Below are 11,502 nucleotides of genomic sequence, written 5' to 3'. Positions count from 1 at the left end.
CAAACGGTACTTTTTGGCCATCAGACAAAATTATGTGTTCGGTGGACAATACACTATGACAAACACACCATCCCCACTATGAAACACAGTGGTGGCAGCATCATGCTGTGGGGATGCTTCTTGGTAGCCAGACCCGGAAGGCTTGTAAAGGTAGAGAGTAAAATGAATGCAGCAAAATGTAGAAAAATCATGGAGGACAATCTTTATCAGACTGCAAGAGAACTATCGTTTTGGAAAAGTTTTATTTCCCAGCATGACCTGACCGGATGACCTGAGGCTACACAGAAATGGTTTAAGGACAAAAAGATGAATGATCTGGAGTGGCGGAGTCGAGGCCCAGACTTCAATCCAAAGGAGAATTTGTGGCTGTACTTGAAAAGGGCTGTTCACGCCCAAACCCTGTGCAACCTGACAAAGCTTGAGCAGTTTTGCAAAGAAGAACTGTGTAAAATTATTACATATTTGAATTTAATTGTCATTACTTTGTAGAAATCTGTCATTACTTTGACATTAAAGATGTTTTTTTTTTGTCAGAAAAGACTAATTATATTCACCATGATAATTCTTTTTTAAATTTGGACTATTTCTCCAATTGTTGTCAATTTTTTCATAGGCTAATGCTCTTACGCTGTAAGTTAATAAGGGCTTTATAATGAGTTCTTGGCTTTGCTTTTGCAAATCTTGACTCAAGAAATGGTGTAGTCAAGGAAAAGGGATATATAAGTGGGCCTAGATCATTGAAAGGTATACTGAAATTGACAGCATTGGTAAAATCATTTGTGACACTCATTTGCACGGTACAATCTACAGCAGAACAGACACTCAAGGTTATAATAAGTAGCTTCTGTATCATGAATTTTTGTTGCATTTTATTACCGCTTTCCTCCTCAGTATTTCCTAGCCAGCTGAAGGTGCTGTTTTAATCAAAAGCACTTTCAGCAATGGTGTTAAATACACTCTTGTTTAATTAAGAAAAAGAACTAATCAAAACAAACATTTTTGAATAATGAACATGTTGACATAAATCAGCATGATGATTACTAACAATCACAACAGAATCTTGAATTAAGAAAAAAAAATATTTGACATGCAATTTAGCTTCACAATTTGATTTACGTCCCATGTGTTTACATGGAGAAGGCAGGATGAGCTATACCACACCCAGTCGGCAGAGGGAGCTCTAAATTTTCTGGTCTTACTCCCAAGCACAGGTTCCTCTGTCCAGCTTTATGGCTGCAGTGTTTGTCCTAGTCACTCCACTTGCTTGTCATTTTAATGGTATTTTTCTGGCACAGCTGTGGCAATGGGAAAAGTGATTTGGGAGCAGAGACTGAATGGGGCACTGAGGGGAAGGGTTTATTTCTTTGGAAGTTGACTCACAATAGCAATAAACTTTCTCTCACATAGCTTTCTATCATTGGCATATTTTTTAATTTGAATGGGAAATTTGAAATCTAAGAGGTGCTTTTTAGTTTAAATCTTCTTTTTTAATTTGAGCTTATTTTTCACTTTCCCTGTTCTGTCCTGACATTTATTGTTTATATTGTTTCCCCCACTTTTTGCTGATATTAGCTTCCATATTGATCTCTCCACTACCTTGTCAAAAAACAAATCTATTATGCGCATGCGCTTTTTACATGTGGGTCACGCGAAACCGCATTACACACACTCCATCCTTCCACCAATAGGGAGATGACAAAAAACATTCTTCGCGAGGCAAAGGGAGATTCGTTGGTTTGTCTGTAAATTAAACTACGCCTTCTGAGTTGTTGGACTTATTATGGCGCAGTAATATTGGATGTTATTACAGTGACTGAGCTGTTAAAGTTGCGGCTACGACTTGCGGGGCACTAACTTGTGGGATTATTTTGCATGCAGCCCGACAGCGGAGGCTGACTGCGGTGGGATGGGCTGTGAGGTGTTCAAGATGGCGGCGCCCTGTGGAGTGCAGCTACTCTAACAGGTAAACAGGTCTGATTTTTTACATCTTATGATTTTTTCTTACAGCGAATCTCAGCATACATGACTCGTTTTACTAAGCACGCGCTGTTCGGTTTGCTTCTCCATCGATTGAGCTCGACTGACAGGCAAGATGAACCGCCGATGGAGTGTGGGTCGCTGCTCCCAGCTAACGTTAGCTCTCGGCGGTGGGACTGACTTGTTTTCGGAAAGACCCAGTGGATGGATTTAGTGGATGTTGATGCTTTGACCATTAAATCGCTATTTTATCCATGTTGTGTTTGGGATCTATAGAGATTCTTGTTTTGCATGAGGATAGATGCCTGCATATTTTTATAATCGGATAAAGTAAACCCAACCCTGCCCATTGTTCTCTGCGAGTTGTTTACGACAGGCAGCAGCCACTGGTCAGTCCACATACAGCAGCAGCTCCTGTGTTTTTCAGCCGCACACTTCAGCCTGTCCTGGCTCTGCACTCCTCTCATCATGCATTCCAGTTACCAAATATTATTAGTGCTTTTAGTTTGCATTTGCTTATTTGATGCACTTATATGCATGCATGCAAAATGCACAATGCAGCTTTCTGCATAGTGCTTTCCTGTTTAAAGCAGTCAGACTTAAGTTCACAGCATTTTCTTTGTATCACACCAGTCCTTAATATCCTGTTGTTTGCAGAAGTCTCCCCCCTTAAGTCTGTCCTGCCAGTATGTAGTCAAAGTGGGTCCCTGATTTCACAGTTTGACCTACTCGGCCCTTCAGTCACATTGTACTGGACTGACTAAACTCAGTGTCGTCATGGCTTCCGCCTGTTTGTCACAACTTTACCCTTATTCATTAAAAAAGGAATACTGGCAGGGCGGTAGACAGGAAAGGAAATAATAAAATTATGGATTCAACTTCCCAGAGCCAAAAAAGACTAACTGATATATTGTAATTACTGGAAGTTTTCATTGTTATTGCATAAATGTCATGTTTGGATGCAGACATGGTCAGCTTTACTAGGAGGGCCACATTGTCACAAAGTTCTGGATACTCCAAGTAAACACTTATATATAAAAAATAATAATTTAACAAAATTGAAAATATTCTTCATCAGAATTAATTGAACCCACATTTATATTTTAAGCTCCAAGAGTAGCTAATGCTTGATCTAAGGAGCTCAGCACAAAAAAGTCAATATCTTTGGAGTATTTACCATTAGTCCTTATATTTTACTTGCATTTTTTTTTTCAAATCCTTCATAATCATTTTTTTTCCTTTACAGAAACATCATAGCCCTTCACATTCTCTAACTTCTTGTAAAGAACAAACAATACTAGAAATCCAGGGTTCTCAATTAACATGTCATAATTTAATTTGGTCAAGGTGATGCATTGTCATTTGGGGTTGAATTACATATTTTAATATGTTTTCTTTGTTTTTACAATGTGTTGTCATTTAAAATTGACTCACAGGCTGAGAAGGAAGGCAGCACCCCAGGGCCACTATTTACCAGCCCCTGTCTGAAAGCCACACCACAAGACATTTTGGTAATAAAATGATAAAACATTGTAACACAGAAAAGCCTTTTTTTTAATCCTGTAGATTATCTAATGTACATATTAAAAGTTTAGAAATATCAGAAACAAAATGGGTACCTCAATGCATTGATCATCTCCATATTGAAATAATTATATTTTTATATTATAATACATTTAACTACAGATGCTCTTCAAACTTCATAACAGTTGCAGTAATGATGATAGTAATACTTTATGTAGAAACAGTTGCAGCAGATGGGTAGGTGCTTGCTTCATTACATGTATGCGTGAGTAAAATAACAAAAGACAACAGTACCCAGGGTTAACATTCAGGCTCACTATGATAACTTTAATGAAATATTCAGCAGTTAATATGACATGAGAAATAAACTAGTAATTCTGGTCTAAACCAGTGGTACTCAACACATGGCTCTTGATCCACATGTGGCTCTTTTGTGATGACTTGTAACTTTTTTCAGTCTTACTTGGAAAAATAATTCCCTCAGAAAATCTTAAAGAGGGGAATTTGACCTCATAAGTAATCCATTACAAGTCACATAAATCCGTTTCCGCATCTGCACAGTCGGCTTTAAATGTCAAATTTAATTGTCAGACTTTATTTTTTTGGCTGTTTGTTGCCATCGGATGTGCGCATGAATGAACATGCAAGATAGTTATCACTGATTTTTGAGAAAAGAGACAAAACATGTTCCAAACTTAATTTTGTTTTACTACATTAATTTGAAGTGGAGATTTGTGTAGGCTGCGGTTCAACTATCAGTTGTGTGAAGTTATTTTGGATTCAACATTTTTTTCCTAAATATTACTTCTTTGCCAATCTTATCTTCATTTTTGTTAAATCAGTCAGACTAAAAAACATATTTAAATTTTATTTCATTGATTCCATATGAATGTCAAGTTTTCACGTTGTCTTATTCTGGTATTCAGTAAGGATATTAAGCAATAAAATGCATTATTTTAATGTATTATTATTTTTTAACTCAAGCATGCACTTCATGATTTTTAACCTTTCATCTTTAATATTAACCATATTAAACTAATAGTTTTAAATTTGTTAGGTTATTATTGCATATACATAAGCTGGTATTTCAACAAATAGACAGAATAACATTAACAGGGGATCATGCATTTTTGTAAAACTAACAAAACCATCATCCTCAGTTGAGGATGGAGATAAGGGATAATTTCTTAACTAGCTTTTTAATTAAATAAATATCTTCATTGATGACAGGTAAAGAAAAATGCTGGAAATAAAAGGTGAAACCATGCTGTCTGCATGCTCTGATGAATATATATTTATAATAACTGTCGGATCCCAGGTTGGGATTGTAGCTCTTGCAAAGGTATTTTTTTACAGTCTGACTCTTTGGTTGAGTTACAGGGCAGTGTAAGACAGAACTAGGGGCAAGTAAAGGAGTCTTTTAACTTGATAAATGATAGTCACTGGCAGTGTTTACATGTACTTGGTTGAAAGGACTTAGTCTAGTAAGGGAAAATACCACAGGAGTCTAGAGGGCAGGCGAGATGTTTTAAGGCAAGAGTTTGGGATCTACAGTAGTATTAGTTAGTAATTAGTGGTCCAATAATCCATGTAAGGCAGGGGTTCCAAAACCTTTCTGCCCATGACTCCTAAAATAAAAGCGTCAGTGACCTGGGACCCTGACCTTCCCTAGAGGTGGTTGAATTGACAATATTTATGACCTTACAGCCCACATCTTCAAATTAAAACTGTGTTTTAATTTTAGATTTATCTAATTTCACCAATATTTCTATAATAATGTATGAACTGTACCGCTTCAAATCATATTACATTCCTCTTTGTCTTTTTTGGGAAACCCTCCTGTGACACCCCGGTGTCTCACTGAAGAAACATTCCTCAGATATTTTGGTCCATATTGATGTGATGCATCACACAGTGCTGCAGATTTTTTGGCTGCGCATCCATGATTACAGAGTACAGTGACCTCTTTGCCATGTCCAAGAGACCGGTTTGAGATGATCTGAGCTTTGGTGCATCATCCTGCTGGATGTAGCCATCAGAAGATGGGTACACTGTGTTCATGAAGGGATGGACATGGTCAGCAACAATACTCAGGTGGGCTGTGGTGTTTAAATGATACTCAGTTGGTACTAAGAGGCCCACAGTGTGCCAAGAAAATATCCCGTACACTTACACCAGCCTGAACCGCTGATACAAGGCAGGATGGATCCATGCTTTCATGTTTACGCCAAATTCTGACCCTACCATCTGAATGTTGCAGATTCATCGGACCAGGCAACCTTTTTCCAATCATCTGTTTTATTTCGGTGAGCCTGTGTGAATTGTAGCCTCAGTTTCCTGTTCGTAGCTGTCAGGAATGACATCAGCTTGTGCGCTCAGAGATGGTATTCTGCATACCTTGCTCACTGGATATTTTCTCTTTTTCTAACCATTCTCTATAAACCCTAAAGATGGTTGTGAAATACTTAGACCAACCCATGCTACATTCAAAGTCACTTAAATACCCTTTCTTCTCCATTCAGATGCTCGGTTTGAACTTCAGCAAGTCATCTTGACCACATTTACATGCCTCAATTGAGTTACTGCCATGTGATTGGCTGGTTAGCTATTTGTGTTAACAAGTAATTGAACAGGTGTACCTAATGAAGTGGCCGATGAGGTAGGGATGAGACAAACTATCACTACTGCGTAATATTTTTGTCCTGATTGTGTGATACAGATTGAATTGCTGGTGCCAGACATTGGTGTTCTTATTCGAAAAGATATGATGCTCTAAAATGACTTCCCTGCCAGTTTGACTTACAGCATCACTACTCTGTGACTCCAAACTGCAGCACTTATGATGTAAATGATGGTAACATGAACCAAAGGAAATGAAAGGATGAAGGAAGAATGAGACAACATTCAGATAACAGGCAGTAAAGAGCCTTGTGATTATCTTACAGTATAACTCTGACTGAATACCTCTATTGTGATATTGTCATCCTTGTGGAATATTCTATCGTATCATGAGTTACCCTGCAGTTCCCACCCCTACTGTACAGTTAATATTGTCCAGAAGAACCCGTCCATTTATTACTGGAACAAGCCACAATCTGCCAACCAAACATGCCAGTTTGGGTGATGATATTCATCTCTCTAATGGGCCGAACAGGCTGTTTTGTCTGTTTCATAAAATCACTTTGAAATATTCACACTGGAGAAAACCCAAATGCACACAGCCAAATGTAATTTCCAGTGTCTACATGGAAGTGTCCGGGCTGCATAAAGGATCTTTGTGTCCTCCTGAGCGTTCCCAAGCTGCCTGAGATCACAGTTAATTGATAAGAGGGAGACAATGCGCTGTGACTTCCTGCATTATTCAACCAACAGGAGCCTGTTTGAGCATTTACCATGTTTTGGTTTGTTACAAGATCCATGTTGTCATGTTTCTGTTTATCTGACTTATGACTGAATGTTGGTTATTGATTGTTTTCTTCTTATTTCACCCTCTAAATTAGCTCCTGTTGTCTTGGATTTTGAAGCGTGACACTCTGTCAAAAGATGGAGTATTTTGCACTTTTTAAAACCCATAATAAACACCCAATTTCTGCATGTTGAGTGTTGTGACCCAAGCGTTGAAAGGAGATCTTAAGAGCTGATGAGATCCCCGCTGCTGATTCATTACTCGTGTTAGAGACTAAGCCGCTGGGTGAAGACACCCTGATGATAATGACCTGTCCATCAGGATTATTTATGCTTGTTTTTCAGATGCAGATTTGCTAGGCTCTCTAGTCTCCATTATGTTCAAAGACCACCCCAGCATCTATCCTAAACACGTCATAGATAACACAAGTGTACCAATAACCTGAAATGGTAAACACATAGGGTCAGCTTGTGTCTTTAAACCACATTTCTGCTCCAGTTTCAGAACTGAATAAGCTTCTATTCTTGAACCACATCCCAGCTTCTGATACTTAATATAAAGCTTTGAAATAGATATCTTAGGCCAGGTCAGATAGGGTAGAGGTCATCTATTTGGATGTGTAATACTGTCATGATTACGTCTCAGAAGATATCCGCTTTATTCATGTGTTTAATCCGCTCTTAATCTGTTCTCTGAACTTTTTTTGATTAGTGCTGCATTCTATAAGCGAACTGTACAAAGTCTCACAAACAAGACTGAGATTTTTACAGTTATAATTAGTTATGAGTACAGCTTGAATATTCTCAACTTAAATGACCTATGATCAGTGTAAAAGATCAGATGCTCAATGTGGTCAATGTAGAAGAAATATACAACATGGTTTTAATGATTGGCCCTTATACTAAATGCTTAAGTATTTGGAGTGTTTAGTTTCTTCCTTGTTTTTATTTTTGCCGTGAAATGTATTATTCCTTGCTGTTCTATTTCAATAACCAAATAAGCCTCTACTGGTGAGATCCCAGCATGACACTGGGTGGCAGTTAGGGGTGCACCGATCGATCGGCCAAAATCGGTATCGGTGCCGATTTCCTTAATTTTAGGAGATCGGCGATCGGCCGATCCTTGTAAATAAGATCGGTTTCATATGCCTCTGCCTACTAAAATGTGAAAAATGAAAGATTAAAGGAACTGATATAATTTAGTAGTTTGGACAGCAATGCTTTAAACTTTTCATTTATATTTGAGAGAACTACCTCATGTGCAGTTAAAACAACAAGTTTGTATTGTTTCACGGGTATTGTTCAATGTTATTCAATAAAATAAGACTGGAACATTGAAGGTGTATGCTGTCAGTTATTAAAAAATCGGTATCGGCCAAAATCGGAATCAGCAGGTCAGGCTTTTTAAAGATCGGTGATCGGCCGGGAAACTGCAATCGGTGCACCCCTAGTGGCAGTAATTTTTCCATACTGTCCCAGAAGTTTCATGCTTGACATTTCTGACCCTTTCTAGGGGCTTTTATTGTGATAGGTCAGGTAATAGGGAAATAAATTAAGGAGACAGAAGGGGGAATTAACATGCTGAAAAGACGCCACAGTCAATTTTACATACAGTCATGTATTAAAAATACTTCTCAAACTTCATAAGGATCCTCTGTCACAGAAGAAAAATAGGTGTCTATTATCACATAAATGATGGCTGAATTCTGTTTGGCTGAGTTTCAGTGGTTGGATCTTGTACATGTTGGCTCTCTGTTTTGCTGTCATGGACTACATTAGGGATGTGTGCGGTTAAACGGTTAAATTTGTTTATCAAATTAGCCGGTGCGAGATTTACCAGTCGGTTAAACTAATTGCCCATCATTTTTTATAAACACAGACTTGAACTCCCAATCTTTAATGCTCGTAAACTGTAATGAACCTCCTGCCACTAGAGGCCGCTGTAGCTTCAGCTGCCTTCTTCTCTGAGCCTTCCCACAGTACTTCACTGGACATAAATATGAGAAGCTCAGCGGTAGCGTAGCAGTTAGTGTGTTGTATGAACAGTGCAGTATGACAGTTTTTTGAGAAGTAAATGGAAATAAAGTAATAAGTAGGCTGTAGAGGGTTGTACTCACATATAACTGAAGTTAAAAGAGGCCACATAGCAAAGCATGATTTTAGTCTGCAAAAAGGAACACAGGCTGGCGAAGCTAGCTTTTAATGTTAGCTACGCTGTAGAGAGTCTATCGGGCTCATTTCACAATCTCTAACACAGTTACCCTGTGAGGAATTTGACTATTTTCTGAGGATTTTCTCCTTTATAGTCTTATCGGTTAAATGAAATTTGGATGAGTGTTTAGCTGAATGGGCAAACAGACACTCAGGAACATCCTTAGGTTACATGGGTACTTTAATCAAACCGAGGCATTGCAGCAGGAGTTGTCAGTTGTACCGTAACAGTGGATTGCTCCCTCCAGGTGGGGAGTGAGTCTTTGCCCCAAGTGAAGGACTTCAAGTATCTCAGGGTCTTGTTTACAAGTGCGGATAGAATGGACCGGCAGATTGGTGTAGCATCAACAGTTTTGCGGATGTTGTACCATACTGTTGGGTGAAGAGGGAGCTGAGTGGAAAAGCAAAGCTTTTGATTTACCGGTCAGTCTATGTCCTTACCTTCACCTGTGGTCATGAACTCTGGGTACTGACTCAAAGAATGTGATTGCAGGTCCAAGTAGTTGAAATGAGATTCCTCAGGAGGGTGTCTGGGCTCAGCCTTAGAAATAGGGTGAGGAGCTTGGACATACGGAGAGATATCAAAGTGGAATCGCTGCTCCTTCACGTCGAAAGGAGCCCATTGAGGTGGTTTGGGCATCTGATCAGGGTGCCTTCTGGGCCCCCTCCTTCCTGTGGAGGTCTTCCAGGCATGTCCAGCTGAGAGGAGACCCCGAGGCAGATCCAGAACTCACTGGAGGGATTATATATCCCATCTGGCCTGGGAGCGCCCCGGAATCCCTCAGGAGGAACTGGAATATTTTGCAGGGGAGACGGACATCTGGGTGGGCTTCCTTTGCCTGCAGTCAACACGACCCAACCCTAGATAAGCGGAAGAAAATGGATGGATAATGATCCTCACAGATGTGTGAAGCATCTGATTGGCTGAGAAGTGTCATGTGTTACTAACATTAAAACGAGAACCTGTGCAAGTCAAGATAAATCACCGTGAATGTAAAAGTTGAACAGGTTATGATAGGAAGGGTCATGGGAGTGAGGTAACAGGTATGCACAGATTTGTACAGGATGGTACATGGGTCCGGATCTGGACCATGGTCCACTAATTAGAAACCTTGGTGCTAGAGCTGGTTTAGACAATAAATTAATAATCCGTCATGGGTCCTGTCAGTCTGAGTGAAGCAGGATACACACAAACAGAGCCTTTCTTTTATTTACTAGTGAAATACCACAGACCACACCAGTCTTTAATGCGTGCCAGCACAACCAATCCAATCCAGATGACACTGTCTCAAACCTTTTCGTATGTTGTCTGAGCTATGGCGTATCAACCTGTTTTCCATTTGCACTGAGGAGCAATCAGAATTACTACGTGGGATCTAAATGCCCAGAACAGATATACAGTAAATCGGTGTTAATGAGTTGTCTAAACAGGGTCCTGGATCAGAGCTTTACTCGTTCTGAGAAATGTAATGAATTTGGTCTTTGTATTGCAGAGGTGCCTGGAGACTGTATTGGTGGGTGGCCCCAGGAGTCCCCCAGGCAGGCAGGGACGGACACCTTAAGAGGAACGCTGCCTCCACCTCCAGCACTGCCGCCACCATGGCCAGAGAGCAGCCAAACGTGGGGGACCTCCTCCCACTCCTGGAGACCTCCGACCTCCACCAGCTCGAAGAAATCAGAGGCCTCATCAACGAGCAGCTCAGCACTGGTAAGGCAGCATGGATGATCCTTATTCAGCTTTCTAGGAAGCCAAGACAGATTGTAGGTTTACAGACGAGTTTTGCAGAGTGAAGCTAACAGACTCCATTTACCATAGCTCTATCTTTGATGGAATCTCCTGATTTAACATGCTTTAAAATGATACTTCTGGATTGCCTTACAGAGCGAGGGTCCATGCTGTTGAATGGGCTGGTGGACTACTTTTTGGAAACAAATTCTGCACAGGCCATTCATATCCTCTCCTCAGTAAGAGAACCACACGATAAGGTAAGACCTGCTCCATTCAAGCTTAATGCTCGGGGTAAATACAGCAAAGATTTATATGAAATCGGCTCATTTCAGTGTAATATCTACAGCTGTGGGATCCAAATGAGAAGCTGAAAAGAATCCACATAAATATTCAACATAGAGTTTTACTTTGGTGAGTGAGTTTTGCACTGTTTACTGTTAAGAGACGTGCAGTATGAAGAGCCCCGATTGAGGAGACAGAAGCAGTATACCAACGCAGCTCTGTTGTACCATTCCCTTTTATTCATGTCATCTGTCTGAGCAAAAACTGTCAACAAGAAAGGTTCATAGACAGAAAAAGTAATAGTAGAAAACTCTTAACTTGTTTGATCTAACTACTTAGAAAAGCCATTGAACAAACAGATTTGCTAACCTTCT

The 11,502-nt window shown here is 39.8% G+C and overlaps 1 protein-coding gene across 1 annotated transcript in view; it reads left to right on the top strand.

The window, feature by feature from the left end:
- Positions 1–1,721: 1,721 nt before the first annotated feature.
- The window catches only part of tsc1b (TSC complex subunit 1b), a 44,666-nt gene continuing 34,885 nt past the window's right edge, over positions 1,722–11,502 (top strand). The window contains exons 1-3 of the mRNA XM_041810653.1: positions 1,722–1,963; positions 10,611–10,825; positions 11,000–11,103. Coding sequence (XP_041666587.1) covers positions 10,717–10,825; positions 11,000–11,103 — 213 coding nt within the window. The 5' untranslated portion in view covers positions 1,722–1,963; positions 10,611–10,716. The remainder of the gene's footprint in view (positions 1,964–10,610; positions 10,826–10,999; positions 11,104–11,502) is intronic.

This window comes from Cheilinus undulatus, linkage group 17 (genome assembly GCF_018320785.1).
Source record: "Cheilinus undulatus linkage group 17, ASM1832078v1, whole genome shotgun sequence".
NCBI classification, from domain to species: Eukaryota; Metazoa; Chordata; class Actinopteri; order Labriformes; family Labridae; genus Cheilinus; species Cheilinus undulatus.
This window is presented reverse-complemented; position numbering and strand designations above follow the sequence as displayed.